At 43.0% G+C, this 20,812-nt stretch overlaps 1 protein-coding gene across 8 annotated transcripts in view; it reads left to right on the forward strand.

Annotated features, from left to right (window-relative positions):
- The window catches only part of ASPH (aspartate beta-hydroxylase), a 222,546-nt gene that overhangs the window by 189,367 nt on the left and 12,367 nt on the right, over positions 1-20,812 (forward strand). For all 8 annotated transcript variants that reach the window (XM_053208017.1, XM_053208012.1, XM_053208011.1 and 5 more), the window contains 3 exons: positions 12,305-12,440; positions 18,439-18,530; positions 18,920-19,053. In XM_053208017.1, coding sequence (XP_053063992.1) covers positions 12,305-12,440; positions 18,439-18,530; positions 18,920-19,053 — 362 coding nt within the window. The remainder of the gene's footprint in view (positions 1-12,304; positions 12,441-18,438; positions 18,531-18,919; positions 19,054-20,812) is intronic.

Consider the following 20,812-nt stretch of genomic DNA (forward strand, 5'->3'; position numbering starts at 1 on the left):
AGCCTGCTGTGTAAGGAAATCCAGGCGAGTGACCATTTAGTTGACAAACACTTGCACATCAATATTCCTTCCACTTTCAAGTTATATATATTTTGGATTTCTAGAGTTGCCACATTATCTAAAATGTCTAGTTTCATAACGTACAAATTACATAACATGCAAAGATGCCCAATCCATGATTGGGTATTAACATCTTAAAGTGGAAACTTTCTAGATCAGGTAGCTGACATTAAAAAAAAGTGTTTTTTTAACGTTTATTTTTCAGAGAGAGAGAGAGACAGAGCGTGGGCAGGGGAGGGGGAGAGAGAGATGGAGACAGGATCTGAAGCAGGCTCCAGGCTTTGGGCTGTCAGCACAGTGCCCGACGCGGGGCTCGAACTCACAAACTGAGATCATGACCTGAGCCGAAGGCAGAGGCTTAATTAACCGACTGAGCCACTCACACACCCCATTTTTGGCCAAAATCTTTTTAGGATCCTTTTGGCCCTTATATGACAATTAACTATCATGGATAGCATATTTCCATTTAAATTATTCTCACTCTACAGTTTTCTTGAAGGCATGGGACAATGCATTATCTGTGTTTTTTCCTTTTGTTGAATGTTCATTGTTTCCCCTCCTTCTGTAGTTTGCAATTTGGCAACTCGGTGCACTGGGGGTGGTAAGAGGCTATGGCAACGGATTGAAAAAAAAAATTAGAGAAAAAATATCCCAATGGAGTTTTCTCTTTTAGGTGTATTTTCATTAAAAGCATGTAGGTTGCTGCTCATATCGCAAATATCAAAGCTATAAATGCTTTAGGGGTATTTCACATAGCAATTGAAACAAATGGATTAAAGTCTTTGCTAGGTTATAAATAGAAAAAAATATCTCTTCTGGCCAGAGAAAAGCCACCATACCGTCAGAGTTTTCCTCTTCCCTTTTGAGATTAGCTTTTTGATGTGCATTACTCCATTCCTAATATAGAAATCACTGTCCTAACATTGAAAACTCAACAGCAGCGAACAGCAACTGAAAACTACAGTTTAAAATACACCTTTTGTATTTGTGTTTCCTGACACCTCTTTGCATTCATCACGGGCCAAAGGAAAAGTTTTGCATCCTTTTTCTGAGTTATTCAGAGCACCTGCTCTGAAGCAAATAGCATCACAGACAAGTTTCCCCTTCCTCATATTGTAGTTATATTAGTTGGAGGAGTGCCCAGTGATATTTTTCTGATGGCATGACACAGTGCATAAGAATGATTGATTACAACGCTACTCTCCGTGTCGTTTTCCTTCAGACTGTGGCTTTTAATTAAGAAACCCATTGTGTAAGAATCACGTCAACCTGACAAAAATAAGACTTAGACAGTAATATGTTAGTGGTTCAGCATTTCTGTCTATTCAACATTTCTGTCTGTGCAATTAAATATCTGAATGTTTCCACTGAACTGCTTTTGAAATGAAATGGATTAAGAGAGAAGAAAGAGTGTCAGATTTACAGTGGCATTAAGCTGTAAATTAAGAAGATAAGCAATTTTCTATGAAAGTAGGTATCGTCCTATAAAGAAGTGCTCAAAGCAGTTCCTTAAGATTAACATAATAGTTTAATCCTATTTTTCTAAATCAAACTTTAAACTTTGGGGATTCCGGTGATGGTTTCACACACACAGAAAAATGACAACCCAAGGTCAGTAGGGTCCAGAGAACTTGGAGAGTTAGAAGGGGGTATGACTCAAAGGGAACCTTCTAAAGGGGGCTCCGCAGTTGAAAACGTTAGTTTTCTTCTCAGCTCTGACCCCTCGGGAGGGTCATTTCACTCTCTGAGCCTCGGTTTCTTAATCTCTAAATTCAAAATAATTACATCAGTTTCTCTTCTGCAAGGTTTTAATGAGGCTCAAAAATGAAAACATGGGGTGCCTGGGTGGCTCCGTCGGTTAAGTGTCCAACTTTGGCTCGGGTCATGATCTCGCGGTCCATGAGTTCGGGCCCCACGTCGGGCTCTGTGCTGACAGCTCAGAGCCTGGAGCCTGCTTCGGATTCTGTGTCTCCCTCTCCCCTGCTCACGCTCTGTCTCTCTCTGTCTCTCAATAATAAATAAACGTTAAAAAAAAAATGAAACAAAACAAAACACAGTCCAGTGAAAACCCTCCATGCTGGGTGTGCCTGTGTGTGTTTGCACAGGAGCCCTTAACAAGAGTCAGCACTCTGCTGAGCTTCTAGACTGGCGTATGATGACGATTTTGGCAACACAGCGAAAGGATAAAATATTTTACATTCTCTCAATTATTTCAAACCGAAAGGTTGTTTTCCTTCTCCAGGTGGAATCAGCATGTTTTCAGTATTTGTCAGTGAAAAAAAATGTCTGAAAATGGTCTTTATCTGTGACTCTCTTTGGGAACTCACAGTGCAGTGTTTAATATTTCAGAAAAATTGTGAACTGTATCTGTAGGATGGCACTCTATTTGCTGTGCCAAAATTTTGAATCCTGTTGGTCATGATCTGTGTCTTAGTACGCATCCACACAGGTCAATGTCTTACATATACGTATGTACATACATATTATAGATATCTGTTTATCTGTTAGGTAAGTGATTTATTGTATATATGCACAGAAAGACTCCCCATCAGAATCCTAGCCCCTCGATATTTTCCTGTCACACTCTTAGTCTCTTGATATTAGGGACTTGGGGGGTTTTGCTTGTCTAGGACATAGCTCAGTGCACTGTTCCCTGTAGACGGAACAGGAAAGGGAGACGGTCCCTGTGTCCCCTTTTAATTTCCTCTAAAAATGTTGGCCCAGTGCCTGCCAGTCTGGCCTATGATATGAGGAATATGCATCTCATTTGCTCCCTGAAGCCCTCACGCTGAATGTTTCCCCTGGTAACCTGGACTGTCTTTTCTCCTTTATCCCAGTAGTGGACACCCTTTCTCAGCCACTTTCTAGAAAGAGCCAAATCCCATTCTCCAAGACTCTTCTCTTGCCCCGTGCTGGGTGCCTCATCTTGCCGATTTTCTTCAGTAAGGATAATGAGCGACTGAATGTACAGACAGCATCCAGACCACACGTAAAACTAGAACCTTGACCCACAACCTGCAGCAAACTGCCTAGGAAACCACTCCCTTTTCTGTAATAAATAACCCAGGAAGCCAGCCTGCTGTAAATCAGACTTGCAGGAAGCCAGAGTGGCCAGATAACAATCTCTAGTGACAATCCAGGAATCTAAAGAATAACTTCTGTAACAATTGGCCCCAAGTGGCCAGGACTTGATTAATAACTGACAGCCGCCTTAATGTTTATCCCTGCCTCCAACTTAGAACCAACCCAAGAAAACCAGAAATGCCCTCCTAACCAATCACATCGGATGCCCACTTCTAGTTACCTTCCAGCAGCCTACACTCAGGGTACCCCGGAACCTTTCCTTTTTTTTTTTTTTTTTTTTTTACCTTTAAGCTTTCCTGCTTCTCTTCCACAACAAGTGATGGTGGCCGACTCCCTTGCTATGGCATGCTGTGAATAAATAGCCTTTGCTTTTCTCATTCAGTTGGTCCTCATTTATTGCCACAATAAGAAATGTCAGATACTTCCTGTTACCTTTCTGTTCAAACTTGAAAAATAGGAAATCATTAAAATGCATTCGTTCCAGCAAGAGATTGCTTTTTTAAACGCTACCAATTTCCCCAGAGATTTTATTAAAATTCTCGTAAAGGCAGTTTGCTGTGAGAACATTATACTCACTGTGCCATTTTCTGCGATTGCGTAACTTCAGCTCAGTGCTCAGAGAGATGCCCTCCACCCTGGGCTGTTCTCTCTAAGGCAAAGTCCACTACTCATGTCTTACCTAGGATATGCTACCCGTTGTTTCATGATCATGGTGTAACGTATAGACATGTTTGGGCTAAGACTCAAGCTGAATTTTATCTCCCCAAAAATTAGATATGCAATTCCCCAAATGATTAACTATAACATGTTCATAGCCAATTAGATAACATTTGGTACATATTGTTCTAAGGTCCTGTTGTTAACAATGCACAAACTCTGCCTAGCACAGTCATTGGGCACATGCCATCTCTGAATTTAGAGTCAGAACCTTACAAGGTACGTACATATCTCTGGGACTTCTCAGTTGCCTCTCTCTGCGTTTGCCACTTCCCTTTTTCCTAACAGCTAATCATACAGTTACCTACCTAATCTTTTTTATGTTACTCTGAGCTCTAAGAGTTCTCGTGTCAAGTTTTGTCCACATGTTGAAAGCGTGGCTTTTCCTGCCTTTTTCATGACTATGTTTTATTTCGTTCCTATAAATGTAGTTTTCCATGTTGATGTGAGTTTATTCCTCATCCCCTTCCATCTGTTATTTGCTCTCTTAGTTGGAACTAGTTCTAACTTGGATGTACATTTGCGTTCTGTGTTGACGGTGTTCCCCCAAATTCAAGCCCTGATCCCCAGTATCTCAGAATGGGACTGTATTTAGAGACAGGTCATTAAAGAGGTAGTTAAGTTAAAATGAAGCCATTGGGGTGGGCTGTAATCCAGTATGCTTAGCGTCCTTACGAGAATGGGAAATTTGGACGTGTAGAGGGATGTGGGCACCCATAGATGAAAAACCAGGTAAGGACACAGCTAGAAGATGACCTTCTACAAGCCAGGGAGAGAGAGTGCAAAAGAAACCAACCCTGTGACACCTTGACCCTGGACTTCCAGCCTCCAGAGCTGTGACACAATAGCTTTCTATTGTTTAACTCACCGGTCTGCGGTATTGATATGCTATGGCAGCCTACGCAAGCTAATACCATTAGTGAAGAAAGTCTCCTTACTTAGCAATCTGCAGTGTTTACTTACTGCCTTAGCAAAAACATTTCTCTGAGCAGTTCTATTTTCCTACATAGAAAAAAATATTTAAAGCTCAGTTAGGTGAATGCTGCTTGATTAAGACGAAATTAAAGTGATCTTATGTCAGACTTCAAGCATCATAATCGATTCTGTCATCATCTGACCACATCGTGGAATTGGGCATTCACCACCCAAGAGGTGAAAAGAAATTAGGGTGACAATCAATATGTGGAGTAGCAGAGTTGGATTTAAAATGTGAAATATGATGTCAAGAATTTCTTTTTCTTCTCTCTACTGCCTGTCTCTGTCCTGTGAAACGTCATCACTTTGAGTTTGGTGAGGTTTTGAAGAGGCATTCCGGGGACTAATAAAGGGTTTCGCAGGCTAATAAGATTTTGTTTCTGAGTTTTACTGGAAGGTCAGATTATGTATCACAAGTCCCTTCTAGCCTATGAGAAAAGAAGGTAAATAAATAACAATCCACATTTAGAGATCTGTAGAATATATGAGTGAAGAAAGATTACGCAGAACTGAGCGATACATTTAATACTTCCCACATGAAATCTCTCAAATGATAATAAAATAATTTTTTAAAAATGACTTTAAAAAAAAAAGCAGGAGAGAGACAATAACAGATGAACAGTGTCAGCATGTTTTTTTGTTTGTCTTCTGAAAATGTAAGAGAGAAGTATCTGACTTGGCGAGCCCAAGAAAGCTCAAACCCAAGTGATGGCAGAGGGGCTTCCAAAGAGAAGGAATCGAAGGTAGCTGCTACTACAGCAATTGCATGGCCTCCAAGAACAGGCCTCTCTCTGCCTTCGTTTCAGATGCTCAGTGAAAAAAACTGGCTTGATGGTGCCCCCAACCACCCACCCAGCCTGAGGCCTGCCAACCCTAGACCCTCCCCTTTCACACCTCCCGATCATTGTCTCAGTTCCTGCAGGACACCTAGTGTGAAAGAAGATAAAGAACAAAACAGAAGGAGTGCTGTAGCTCAGGGGATAAAAACGCGGGAAGCAGATGCCAACACAAATAATATCTGTAAGAGCCTCAGAGCTGTGAGGGACTGGAAAAAAGAATAGGTAGGATACTGTGGAAAGGAAACAAGACCCAAATAGTGCTGTCTCAGAAATGTACGGAATATGATTTGCAAAAGTAGGAATTTCATAACAGTACTGGAAGCTAAGTCAAGAAAATCTCCCAGCAGGGAAAACAAAAAACAGATTGAAAAGAGGGAAGTTAGGGGCGGCTGCGTGGCCCAGTCAGTTAAGCGTCCAACTTCAGCTCAGGTTATGATCTCGGCATGTGAGTTCAAGCCCCACGTCGCGCTCTGTGCTGACAGCTCAGAGCCTGGAGCCTGCTTCAGATTCTCCCTCTCTCCCTGCCCCTCCCCGGCTGGTGCTCTGTCTCTCTGTCTCAAAAATAAACAAACAGGGAAGTTAGGAAAACTAGAAGCTCAATTTAACAAACCAAAGAAGTTCCAGAAAGAATAGGGAAGGAATGGAGAAGAAATTATTAAAGAAATACAACAGAAAAATGTGAGTTTCCATATTGAAGGGACAGGTAAATGACCAGCACTTACACTAAGGCATAGTTCCAGGAAATTTCCAGAAGCTGGAAACAAAGAGAAGATTTTAAGATCCTCATTATCATTGCTGTACTTAGGCAATGATACTTTCAGCACATTTAATTTAGAGACTGTTGAGGGAAGTAGGAATATTTCACTCTCAAGGCACGGTGGACAAGTAAATTGCTCAATATCACATGGCTGGTAAGTGGGAGAGTCAGATTTCCAAAGCAGGCAGTCTAGCTCCATACCTACTATTCTGTACTGACTTCCTTTAAAGTTTTCTGAGGGACCCCCCCCAAAAAAAGGGACCCAAAAAAAGGCACCTAAAAGTTCAGATTTCCCAACAGCAACACTAAATTATAATATAATGTAGCATTGCTTTCAGAATTCTCAGGAGAAAGTATTTACTGCCTAGAATTCGGTACATCGCCCCGCCTTCAATCAGATGTAAATATAGCTTCAGATATTTTCAGAAGTTTAGTTTTACCTGCGCCGTACCCTACGTTCTTGGGAACAGCTAGAATGCAATAATTAGGAAGGCCAGTACCTGGCAGGAGCCAGACGAAGTTCCCTGCTGATGCTTGCCCTGCAGGCCCAGACAACAGCCAGTCCAGATCAAAGCAAGGCCGATGGCTACTGCACCGTTATCCTCAGAAAAAGAGAGGAAGAAAGGAGTGGCTTATATGATGTGTTTGGTAAAGGGTAGAATGGTATCAAGAGATTTTCTATCACCCTTTTAGTGCTATAGAATTCTCTAAGCGCATTACAGAATGAAGCCAAAGGAAAAGGGGAAAAATGTGGAATGAAGTGTAGTCACTACAGTGCTACTCAGGGGTGAATGATCCCTCATTGTGATAACAGTATAAAACCTTAAGGTGAATTTACGCAGATGTACGAAAGACTCGTAGAAGCGTTCAAAGGAATTAACTGGGGTTGGACTCAGGATGGGGGAAGAATTGAGTGAGAGACTGTTGCTTTTATTGTAAGACCCGTAGTGCTATTTGACTTTTAAAAATGTTTAATTCTATTCTTTTAATTTTTTTTAATGTTTATTTATTTTTAAGAGACAGAGAGTGCAAGTAGGGGAAGAGCAGAGAGAGAGGGGGGACAGAGGATCTGAAGCAGACTCTATGCTGACAACAAAGAGCCCCACGTGGAACTCGAACCCACGAACCATGAGATCATGACCTGAGCCAAACTCAGACATTTAACTGACTGAGCCACCCAGGTGCCCCGCAGATGTGTGTTTTTAAGAATAAAAATATGGAGAGAAATTTAACTATTTAACTAGAAGAATCAGTTTGGCTTTAGTTTGCTTCTTTAAAGACGTTGTACAAGAAATCTGTTTTGGGAGAAGACTTTATTTTTTTATTTTATTTATTTTATTTATTTTTTATTTTTTTTCAATATATGAAATTTATTGTCAAATTGGTTTCCATACAACACCCAGTGCTCATCCCAAAAGGTGCCCTCCTCAATACCCATCCCCCACCCTACCCTCCCTCCCACCCCCCATCAACCCTCCGTTTGTTCTCAGTTTTTAACAGTCTCTTATGCTTTGGCTCTCTCCCACTCTAACCTCTTTTTTTTTTTTTTCCTTCCCCTCCCCCATGGGTTTCTGTTAAGTTTCTCAGGATCCACGTATGAGTGAGAACGTACGGTATGTCTTTCTCTGTATGGCTTATTTCACTTAGCATCACACTCTCCAGTTCCATCCACGTTGCTACAAAGGGCCATATTTCATTCTTTCTCATTGCCATGTAGTATTCCATTGTGTATATAAACCACAATTTCTTTATCCATTCATCAGTTGATGGACATTTAGGCTCTTTCCACAATTTGGCTATTGTTGAGAGTGCTGCTATAAACATTGGGGTACAAGTGCCCCCTATGCATCACTACTCCTGTATCCCTTGGGTAAATTCCTAGCAGTGCTATTGCTGGGTCATAGGGTAGGTCTATTTTTAATTTTCTGAGGAACCTCCACACTGCTTTCCAGAGCAGCTGCCCCAATTTGCATTCCCACCAACAGTGCAAGAGGGTTCCCGTTTCTTGGGAGAAGACTTTAAAGATGGACTTCATCTGAGGCACCTGGGTGGCTCAGTCGGTTAAGCATCCAACCTCAGCTCAGTTTATGATCTCTCGGTCTGTGCTGACAGCTCAGAGCCTGGAGCCTGCTGTGGATTGTGTCTCCCTCCCCCTGCCTCTCCCCTGCTCATGCTCTATCTCTCTCTCAAAAATAAATAAACATTAAAGCAAAATGTTTTCATAAAATTTTAAAAATAATTAAAAATAAAAATGGACCTAACCTAATTTGATGTTGAAGAGAAAAGCATACCATCCAGGTGAATGAGCAGAACATCTGGGACGTGAGGACCATGCCCTGAACTGCTTGGGGGTGGTGTTTGGATTCAGGAGAAACAGGAGAACCTTAGTATGTCGTGGGATCAGTGAGGCTCAAAGCTGGGGACGCCCCATCGAGATGACTTGACTGCCAAACGTAAGCGAGGTTTAGCAAAAGTCACATGCCCGTGATGGGTTTATGAAGCCATGTAGCGTTGTAACAACAGTCCGATCTCTGTGCTGTCTAGTCTCTGTTGCCACAAGAAGGAACGTGAACTACAAGCTGTTATCTTCTCGGCAACCAACGCAAGTATCAACCCTGTCAGTGTCTTTTCTCGGTTTTATGAAATGGGTGTATTTAGGGTCAAAGAAGTAATATTTTAGATGAGTCCTTTAAAAAGGTAGGCATGGCCTGGTCTGTGTGAGCCTTCAAGTTCCTGTTGGACATCTGAGTGGTATTGCTATAGAGAAATTCATATCCTTTCTCTCTCTCTCTTTGTCATACACACGCACACACACACACACACACACACACACACACACACACACACACTGCGTAATTAGGTTTGGTGTTTAGTCCCCTGTAATCATGTGAATTTTATACAATGTGGTTCCTCAATTTATGCCTAAAAATAAAATTCCCACGTCCCATCCCTAATTTCTCCCTGACACCGATAAAAGAGACCGTGCCATATCTTTCCAAAGTTGAAAAAAACAAAAAAACAAGTACACTCATTACTTTGGTAAAAGGCAGCCTGATTGTAAGTAAAATTTTAAAAATTTTATTTAGTACAAATGTAAAAAATAAATAAAAGATAGTTGTGTGTAGTGATGCTTTCCCTTTAACATTCTCCTTAGGGCTTCAGGGCCCTGTTTTAGTAACTAAAGATCAGCTGTTTGCAAAGATTTCCCTAACATCAGCTTTCAGAAGAAATGAAGGAAACTTCTAAAATACCAGGAGGGAAAAAGGGAAGAGCCTGCTGTGTAAGGCTCCCGTAACCTCATCTGAAAAGTAACTTCATGTGTTAGAAAGGTCATTCTCCCCTCATATGCGTGCTAGTTTAACACGCGTCTAACCGAATTATCCATCAACTTGAACAAATTCCAATAGCCACAAGGAGTGTTGGCGATTGGTCCATTTAAGAAGATGTGAATATATGGGGAGCATTTTTTTTTCTTTTCCATAATCTTGGGATTCTTGAAAACGACCATCATGCCAAAGTGAGGGCTTTTGAGTATCTTTTTATTGGAGTTCTGTCTTTGACTTGCTATTTATGAATCACCTACTTGGGATGAAGTAGCGTTGGAATTACTGATGAACAGCACCAGCGTGAATCAGTGTGATGGTAGCTACAGCTTTGGATTTTGACACAAATCAATAGGTGGGTCTCACAGAAATAGCAGCGTAAAATGGGTAAATTGGTGTAGCCACCGTGGAAAGCAATATGGAGGTTCCTCAAAAAATTAAAAATAGAACCACCATATGATCTGGCAATCCTACTTCTGGGTATATATCCAAAGTGAGATATTGAAGAGATTTTTGCATTCTCACGTTCGTTGCACCATTATCCACAATAACCAAAACAGAGAAACAACCACAGTATCCATCAACGGATGGATAAAGAAGATGTGATATATGTACACATAAACACACATGTACACACACACACTGGAATATTATTCAGCATAAGAAGGAAGGAAATCCTGCCATTTGCAACAACATGGATGGACCTTGAGGGCATTATGCTAAGTGAGATAAGCCAGACAGAGAAAGACAAATAATGTAGGGTATCACTTACATGTGGGACCTAAATTTTAAAAAAGAAGAAGTCAAACTCCTAGACAAGGAGAGTAGAAAAGTGGTTGCCAGGGGCTAGGGTGGCGTGGGGCGGGGGGTGGGGGGGCGTGAAGGAAATAGGGAGAGGTTGGTAAAGGGTATCAACTTTCATCCATAAGATGAAAGGTCTGAGAACTTAAATGTTCTCAGCAAAACATTTAAAAGTTAAAAAATAAAAGATAAATTTGTGAGGTGATGAATGTGTTGATTAACCAGGTGGAAGAAATCCTTTCACAATGTATTTTTACATCAGATCACCACAATGTACGCTTTTAAGTATCCTACAATTTTATGTGTCAGTCATACCTCAACAAAGCTGACATTTAAAAAAGAAATAAGCCAGTAGACTCAAAGAAATGGAGGGGGGAAAAAAGTAGAAAATCAGTAATCTTAAAATCTGGGTCTTGCCCTAGAATATCTTAATGTCACATGATATAACAAGTGTTTGGCCGAAGTTCACGCCATGTTTTCATACAAATCTCTGAGGGCACCCGTCTCTCAGGGCCCTCTGCCTATGCAGCCTTCCTGACTCCTTATCTTTCTTCCTACATTGAATCATGAATTCATAAAGCACGGGTTGGTAAAAACACTTCACACATTATCTCATGCCTTGCTCTGTCCAATAATCGGTCAACCAGTTTCGCTTGATTGATTCAAAAGATAGAGAACCATGTTTTACAAGGTACCTTAATCCCTTTTCGGGGAGCGCTAATTGTTGTTTGCATTTTTTGTGTGCCAAAATTTTTCTCTTTGTTTGTAACTTACTAGTTCTGGTTCCATGCTCTTGAGCCCTGATCCTTGTTGAAATCAGGTACTGTGTTCCTCTCTATCCATGTCCCCATATATTCAACTATTCCATCCACCTCCCTTTTAACCTAGAAATGTTGGGCATTGTTAACATTTCAAAATGCTGGTTTAGCTGTATGATTAGTCTCATTGTACAGTAGGAAAGCAGGTTTTGTTCTTTCTTCTGAGGGTAGTTCTCATTTGCCACTCCACCTGCTCACTCCGGCCTACTTTGCCCTCTGTCCTGCCCTCGTCAACATCGCAGCGTGGTAGTGAGGATTACCAGGAGGCGAGAGCTCCAGAATGCTCCTTCCGCCGGTCTGCCAGCATCTGCCTGGCCACTCAAGGCTGTGCTGGTCCTAAGCCCACTTTCTGACCAGGGCTAACCACCCTTATAAATAAGAAGTCAAAGAAATAGTTTTGTTTGGCTGAATTCTAAACACGAGGGCATTTATTTGCTTTGTTTTGCTGTTCACTCTGTAATTCATCAAAAGTCCCAGTGGACACGTTTCCAATGTCTTTAAAATGTGATTAACGTTCACGGTGTTGAATGGCATCTTCCCGAGGACCTCTGTTGGAAGATGAACTCTGTGATTTGCAACCCACTTTGGACGTCGGGGTGTGACATGCAGGGTCACATGTGCCAGGATCGGCAAGAGCAATGGTCTTGTTCGCTTCTGATCTTAAAAAAACAAGACACTTACGTTTTGGAGGGGACTGTTGTCTGAGGGGTTATTGAAATTTTTATGCTGCAAAGGCATTCAGTTCTCAAAAATGATAGGGCTTCTTTTAAGCCCTTGACAGGAAGTCCCAGAGGAAATTGAAATAAGCAAGTAGTTGAGAGCACAAATTTCGTTACTGTATGAATCAGATAAACAAACAAAAAGCTGAGAGTCATTATAATGACTCCCAGGGATGTTTTCGGTCCAGTAACACCACAATCTTCCTTCTAGTCCTTAGAAAGAAACTGGAAGTTAATCCGCGATGAAGGCCTTGCAGTGATGGACAAAGCCAAAGGCCTCTTCCTGCCTGAGGATGAAAACCTGAGGGAGAAAGGCGACTGGAGTCAGTTTACGCTATGGCAGCAAGGTGAGCTCCTGACTTCTAGATGAAAAAATACGTTAGCTAAACCCATCATTGTTTCTTTAAACTACATGTGAACATTTACTGGTGTGTGTGTGTGTGTGTGTGTGTGTGTGTGTGTGTGTGTGCGTGTGTTCACATGTGTATTTGGATAAATATATAAATAGTATTTTGATTCATCTGGTCTTTCCCATTAAATGACATGTTACAGGGGCACCTGGGTGGTTTCGTATGTTAAGCCTCTGACTTCGGTTCAGCTCATGATCTCATGGTTCATGAGTTCGAGCCCCCACATCAGGCTCTCTGCTGTCAGCACAGAGGCTGCTTCAGATCCCCTGTCCCAGACCTTCTCTCTCTGCCCCTCTGCTGCTCACTATCTCTCTCTCTCTCTCTCTAACATCAATAAACATTTTTAAAAAATGATATGTTACAAAGACTAGCCCTGTTGTGTAGGCTTAACTGAAAGTCTACCATGCGCTAATTACTATCTTAGAAAGGACCTACCCTGAGCCTCATTTGCTCTGTAGCACAGAGATGATGTCGTGTGCCAAGATGGAGTCACCATGGGTCGGAGATGATAACAGTCCAGAGTGACAGGTGTGACAGAGTGACAGGAGATAATGACTAGTGTCTGTGCTCCTCAAGAATAGGAAGTGGGTCACATTCCACCGAACATTCCTTGGGCTGAACCCGGGCTCAGGCACATACACGGAACTCCAATATGTGTGTGTTCAATGAGTGAATATATCAATCTGTCCTGTAAATGAGGAGCATTGGATTTTATGTGTAAGGCTCTTTCCAATTCTCTTCTTGAGAAATCAAGTCAACCTGGGTTAACAGCCATCCAGAAACAGATTCGTGGTGAAGAGTCCGCTGCACCAAATACATCGAGAGGACAGGCAGTGGGGCTTCCATCGAAGGACAAGTAAGCACATTTTCCTCCCTTGTGCTCTCGGAATGGTTTGCACAGAAGAGAAGAGCTACTTCAGTAACATTTTCAAAGACAGTCTCTCAGAAGAGAGATCACATGATTGTTAGAGACTGTCAGCTTTCTTGCCAACAAGGTTTTTTGTTAAGGGAGTGACAGGGTCACTATGTGAGCAACATGCTAAATCCGTCTGCTGGCAACTCACTAGAATGCATGAATTGTGTTGGCCTTAAGCATTCACCAGTGCATCTGATGCCTCGGTGGCATTAATACGCTTCTGCACCAGCGTCCTTATGCCCTCCTAGAACAGTGCTTCAGTACAGCAGGCCTCCTGGCAGTAATTTCCAGACCCACAGTCTCTGCTATAAACAGGTGCTTTGATAAAGTTGAAATCGACAGGGCATTATAGGCAGATAGAAGTTATCAAGCGGGGTGCCAGGCTCGTTCAGTCACTGGAGCATGCAACTCTTGGTCTCAGGATTGTGAGTTCAAGCCCCACGTTGGGTGTGGAGCCTACTTAAAAAATAATAAATAAATAGATAGATAGATAGATAGATAGATAAATAAATGTTTTTAGGCAAGCAAGAAAAAAATAATGGTGACAAGATTTGGTTGAAGGCAATATTTTGACTCAAATTTCCGCATTTAAAAAAAATTGAATTGTGACAAAATGTATTCCTTAAGCTGTAATATATGATATTTTTCACTTGTATTATTTCCAGAGAGTGACTGCATTTCTAGCTTGATTTCCATTTTGACTCAAAATAGTTGACCCGTGTGTGTATTGGAGGGGGGGGGGGGCGGGGGGCGGGGTGGTGGATATCATAAGTATGTGTTTTCCAATTAGTTGCAGTTAATTACACAGAAATTAATTTCTAATTGTATTTTTGTGGGTGTGCGTCCTAAGAGAATAGAAGTCACGTGGTTCCTCTTTTAGGAAGTTTTGTTAAGGTTTTTTGTGGCCTTTCGTTTGTGGTTCCAGGATTCTGGGAGGAATCCAGGAGCCAGTTTCTGCGAACACATTCACAGTTTAAAGAATTTCGAAGACAACCAGTACCATAGCTTGCACAGACGCAGGGTGGAATCCTCGAAGCCAGGTGCCCTCTCAGGCCCTGTGGCGCAGAAACTGGAGAGAGAATCCTGTGGGGGGGGGGGGGGGGGGGGCGGTGGAGGGAGCTATGAGGAAGAGAGGCAGCAGGGCAGTCTCAGCCACACTGAGAGCTCAGGTCCACACAAAGAGGCTGCTGAGTATCTGAATTAGTTGACGTAGTGGTCATCTAGTCTAGTCAGGAGAGGATGCTGCTAGATGGTTGAAGGCCATAAAGCTATGGCTGGAAATTCCATTTTTCTCCAAATGGTACTGGGTCTTGTGCTGGGTCTCCAGGTAACATCATCAAGGCTGAAGAATATTTATTCCTTTTTTTTAAATTTTTTTTTTCAACGTTTATTTATTTTTGGGACAGAGACAGACAGAGCATGAACGGGGGAGGGGCAGAGAGAGAGGGAGACACAGAATCGGAAACAGGCTCCAGGCTCTGAGCCATCAGCCCAGAGCCCGACGCGGGGCTCAAACTCACGGACCGCGAGATCGTGACCTGGTTGAAGTCGGACACTCAACCGACTGCGCCACCCAGGCGCCCCTATTTATTCCTTTTTAAAGAGACAACTGTTGGGGCGCCTGGGCGGCTCAGTCGGTTGAACGACCGACTTTGGCTCAGGTCATGATCTCGCGGTCTGTGGGTTCAAGCCCCGCATTGGGCTCTGTGCTGACAGTTCGGAACCTGGAGCCTGCTTCGGATTCTGTGTCTCCCTCTCTCTCTGCGCCTCCCTTGCTTGCTCTGTCTCTCTCTCTCAAATATAATAAACATTAAAAAAAAAATTTAAAGGGACAACTGTTTGGACTTGGAGGAAAAGAATCAACAAATGTAAATAATGGTTCTTTTTTCCCCTAAAAATGTGTTTTCAAATTGCTAAGTGAATGTCATGGAATGTTTCTTTTGCTCGTACTTATCAATTATCACCAGCAGTGAACAGTAAAATATGTGGTTGGCAAATACACCGTATGTGTGCACTTTTTCTTCCCGAGCCCATAGGAGACAGTGCTAACCAGTCTCAGTAGCCTTTCTGGATAAGCTCAAGCTGAAGTCCTTCTCAACACGGTGTTCTAGGGAGCCGCTGACAGTTGGTCAGATTCGTCGTGCAAGACGAACCTGTTGTTATCCCAGCAGAGCCTTGAAACTTAAGAAAGACAAAACCCAAGACCTTTAAACATCCCACCTCCGTGAATATTTCTTATAAAGTATTTTCACATGTAAATGAAATATGCAACTGATTCTTCCAAATCTGCATTGATAAAACTCCTTCTAGGGCCATCTTCTCCCAAGTCCATCGCTTCTTCAGAGTTAGTTTAAACTCGGTGAGAAATAATCAGACAGCAGTAAGGCCACACTGAATCCCGGCACTGGACAGTCTTCTCCTCAGCGGAGGGAGCTGCTTTTCACAGCTGCTTTCTAACCCATGATGTGACCAAGTTGTAAATTATGCTGAAAGCAGAGGTTTTGGAGACCAGCAACCCCAAACTGGAGGCCTGGCTGCACCATTCGTTAGTTGTGCGATGCAGACATGTTCCTGAATCTCTGAGCCTCAGATCCTCATCCGAAAAAGGACAATGAGAACCGTGCCTCAAGTATGGGGTTGTTACTAGAATCAGTGAGTGCTCTCGAAAGATCTGGTACACAATTATCTACTAAGTGAGAGTGGCACTACTTTTTATTACCTAATAACCGTATGTTACATAATAATAACAGTAAGGGAGGGGCGGTCTTAGGTCATGATTACTTGGGTCATGGTTAAGAACATGGACTCTGGGTCCAGTTTGGCTGAATTCCTGCTGGGTCACCTCTCTGTGCCTCAGTTCCTCTTCTCTAAAACACAGGTCTGACGGCACCTCCCTCGCCAGGAGTTGTAGGCATCAGATGAGTCCTTTTAAGTATGTCAGGTGGTTCCTGGCCCACCGTGAGCACCATGGAACTGTGGTTGCATTCCTAAATCCTCACCATCACGTGCGAATACTTAAAGCTGCCGATGGAAATCCACGAATGCCAAGCATCTACTACATGGAGAATATGTGTTTACAGAGTAGAAAAGATTTATGTGTCTTCAAAGGCTAAAGATGTTCATATTTAGCCCTGACCAAGTGGCAGTCCTAGTGAAACCCAATCCATTAGGTTACCCTTCATTAAGGTCCAACACACCTGTTCTCTAAGGGGCACCTGCTCAGTCCTCACTACCGCGCCCATGGAAAGTCCAGCCACTTCTGACTGTTCCTGAAGCCTCCAGACTTCACTTAACTGCTGCCTGCACAGCACAGAACCCAGAATCGGGGCTTTCTACCAGGCCATCCCCAGATCCTGCATATGGGAAGTCATGGGAAGCTAGGCTTAAAAATGCTTTATGATGACATGATACAGGAATCTGTTTGGTCAAACTGCCATTTATCATTCAACTCCATTAATCACTAAAAATAACAAATAATACTTTACTCAAGGGGCAAAAAGATTACTTAGGAAAAGCTACTGTACATATAGAAATTGTTTTCTAGAACATTGGGGTCCATTTGAAGAAAACACTTTTTTCTTAAGTTTATTTATTTTTGAGAGAGAGAGAGCAGGGGTGGGGCAGAGAGAGGGAGATAGAATCCCAGTCAGGCTCCACACTGTCAGCACAGAGCCCAATGTGGGGCTCGAACTCACAGAACTGTAAGATCATGACCTGAGCAAAAATCAAGAGTCAGATGTTTAACCAACTGAGCCACCCAGGCACCCCAAGGAGAATACCTTTAAGTTGCATTCCTTGTAACCCATTTTATTCTTGGTATATGATTATCCTGGGACACAACTAAAAATTAAATAAAGTTAAACTTTAAATAAAGTTAGATGTAGCAGTCCCTTGTAGGACTCTTGAATAGGGAATTACAGTTTTTCTATCTGTAAAAAAAAAAAAAAATCCATCATTTTTCTCCATGAGAGCAAATAATGCCGTGTACATTTCTGAGCACGTCTTTTCTAAAACACAGTTATTTTGTCAATGGTGAAGAAATTTATATAGTTCAGGATGCTTAAGACTATGTCCCAAAATCTGTGCTCCTGACACTGTCACTTAGAGAAAAACATCATCTCTCAGAGACGCCTTCCCCTCTTCATTTACATCCTCTTCTTTATCAACGTATGAAGAATGATCTGTACAATGAAAATGACATTGAATTCCCATGAAAAGTGTTCAGGTAACTCTTTGCTATAGTCCTAGGAATGCATTTTTAGGTTAGAAACATAAGCTGGTTTTTTCCTTAGGGAGTCTCCTGTGACTGCTGTAACAAATTACCACAAATTTAGTGGCTTTCAAATGACACAAATGTATTATCTTCACAGGTCTGGAGGTCTACAGTGGTCTCCCTGGGCTAAAATCAGAGTGTCCTCAAGGCCATGTTCCCTCTGGAGGCTCCAGCTCCTGGAGTCTACCCACATTCCTTGACTTGAGGTTGCTGTCCATCCTCAAAGCCAGCAGTGGCCGGTCAAGTGTTTCTCCTTCTGTATCACTGAGACACTATTCTGCCTCCCTCTTCCACATTGAAGGACTCTTTGATGACATGACACCCATCCACTTTATCCAGGACAATCTCTTTATTTTCAGGTCGGCTGATTAGAAATCTCAATGTCTTCTGCAACTTTTATTCCCCTTGCCATGTAACATAACATATTCATAGGTTCCTGCTTGCAACATGGACACCCTTGGGAGAGGGGCATTATTCTGCCTGTCACCAGGAGAAAAATAGGATTTGGCACTCACCTTGTCCATTAGGCATCCTTAGTCAAGTCGTCCAACGCTGAGTGGAGATTTCTGGTCATTGCCCTGCTCGTCTGCTGGTGGAAGACACTTTATGCTTTGTCTTCTTGTGTTTGCTCAGCCTCCTCATTCCCAGTGAGGGTGACGATACAGATTGCCCATGGGCAAAACAGGATGAGCTAAAATTTTACTGTGATTTGTTTCTAACGATGGTTGTACCATTTCTTCTTCTAGGAAGAAAAAATGAAAATGCCTGTAAAGGAGCTCCTAAAACCTGTTCTCTACTCGATAAATTCCCCGAGACAACAGGATGCCGAAGAGGACAGGTAGTACCTAGCGTGTCTTTGGTGACCCGAAGAACACAGTTATTAGGAATAAAGGAATGCTAATGTTTATAAAGCGACAGTTATTGCTTTGGGCCAAACAGAGGCCTCTTTTTTCCTTCTCTCTTTAACAAAACGCCATTCCGTGTGGTCGATGGCAGAGCTGAGGGTGGAAGATGTTCAGTGTTTATCGCTTCGTGGAAAATGAGAGTCCTTATCTTCAGTTCCTTCACAAAGAAACTAGACGAGAATATACATTCTCAGTCTTCCCAAGTAATTCCTTCTTGGAAGAAGTAATTACTTTCCCAAGTGATTTTCTGCGGTCACTTTAATGTAGCATTTCCTCCACCCCTCGATGCATGGATGACCGGTGTGTTACTTTTTCTGCGCAGATCAAGTATTCCGTCATGCACCCGGGAACCCACGTGTGGCCGCACACGGGCCCCACCAACTGCCGGCTCCGGATGCACCTGGGCTTGGTGATTCCCAAGGAAGGCTGCAAGATCCGATGTGCCAACGAGAGCAAGTATGTTTCCTGCCATCGTTTCCTCTCGTATCACCTCTGAAGAGGGGTGTTCCTTACAACCAGTCTGTGTTCAGTAGGGTTATTTCTCTTCCTTTGTAACTGAAGTAGGCTGGAGTGGGTGATACTAATCCACACTCTAGTCTGTGTCCCTTCCTTGTGCTTTCCGTGAGTCTGGAGAGACTCCTCGGGTCTAGGGCCGCCCTCCCTAATCATTTCTCCCCACACCATTGTCATCTCAGTGAAGAGCCTTCTCGCTTCTCTTTCTAGATGGACAGACTTGCACTCAGGACCAACCATCTTGTGCTGAGCCCTATACAGATTACACATTGTGTTTATTGCTCTACAACTTGAATTATTCATCGATGCAGAGGGTCCCCCTTCCTGAAGAAAATGCCCAGTGATACTTACGTGTGTTGCTCTAGGGGAAGCAGCATGGGGCAACAGAAACAGGCTGTGTGTTTCAAATCCCAGGCTGCCTTTTTCAAACCCCAGCTCTGCCACCTAATCCTGTGTAACCCGGGCCCATTCCTTAATCCCTTCGAACCTCAGCCTCCTCACTTACGAAATTGGCAATGATGCTGTCTGCTCTGCAGGATTATTGTAGGATCAAATGAAATAACACATACAAGGCACTGAGCCCACGTCCTAACATGAGTGGGATGTGGTGAATGTTAGGCCCTTCTGCCCGTGGCTTTTGCTGTCCTAATCCTATTGCTCCGGCCACCGAGAATGCCCTTTTTTACACTCATCCAAAATAAGCCTATTGCTAAGATCCAATGTCGTTTCATACAAAGGAGCCTCTCTTCTGACTTCTGAGTGTGTGTATAGTATGGATTCTCAGTAATCCTGTTCTGTATCTCCCATTGCTTTTTATCAGTTGGCGTATGTTAGCCTAATCTCTGTGAGCTAGAAGCTCCTGGAGGGCAGAAACCAGGTTGCTATCTTCTTAGTCATTTCTCAGGGTCCTCAGTAGAGGTCCAATGGGGCGGGGAGGTACCTCCTATTCGGGAGGTAGTTTGAGTTGTTCGTTTGGTTGTTGGCAGAGACCTGCCTGTCCTGCACGTGGCATAGCGACACAGAGTGCTGTGGGAGGTTCAGATAGGGCTTTCCTCTGCCAGACGTGCTTCATCAGGGACATACCACAGGCTCAAATGTCAGAGTCATAAGAGCAGTACAGATAAAAATGCTACAGATGGGACAATGGGCAGCTAGCTCATTTGCTGCTGGGGTTTTGAGAATCTTGACAGTGGTGACTCTTAAAGACAGAAAGGGTTTGGACATTGAAAGCTGGGGGAGGGGGAAGGCATTTCAGGCTGAAAGAATAGGATCTGCGAAGGCACAGAAGCCAAAAATGAGAGAGGGCACATAGGGAGAATATGGAGTGATGTCAGCAACCACGAGTGTATACAACAGTATAGGTAAACTGATGCACATTAAAATTTTCGAGAGTTCATTTGGGCATACATCGATTCACACTGCGTAGTGTCAAAGCAAAGGTGGGTAGGAGTGCCCCAGGGCAGGAGCTGGAGGGCAGGGTTTCCAGAGAGAAGATGCTGAAGCCAAGCAAAGGAAGTATTTGACTAGATACCGCGTAAGCAGTTGGCCCTGCTTCGGAAAACCCGGTTGGCTGTTTGTGATCAGTTGCTCTTCTGCTTCACTTTCTCAGATTCAGGTGCATTGACTCTGGCTTAGACTTCAGTTTGCTTACGTAGGCTGTAGGCTGCCAAGGCATGGAAGCCACCCTCGTCTAACGGCCTTC

Source organism: Acinonyx jubatus, chromosome F2 (assembly GCF_027475565.1).
Source record: "Acinonyx jubatus isolate Ajub_Pintada_27869175 chromosome F2, VMU_Ajub_asm_v1.0, whole genome shotgun sequence".
NCBI classification, from domain to species: Eukaryota; Metazoa; Chordata; class Mammalia; order Carnivora; family Felidae; genus Acinonyx; species Acinonyx jubatus.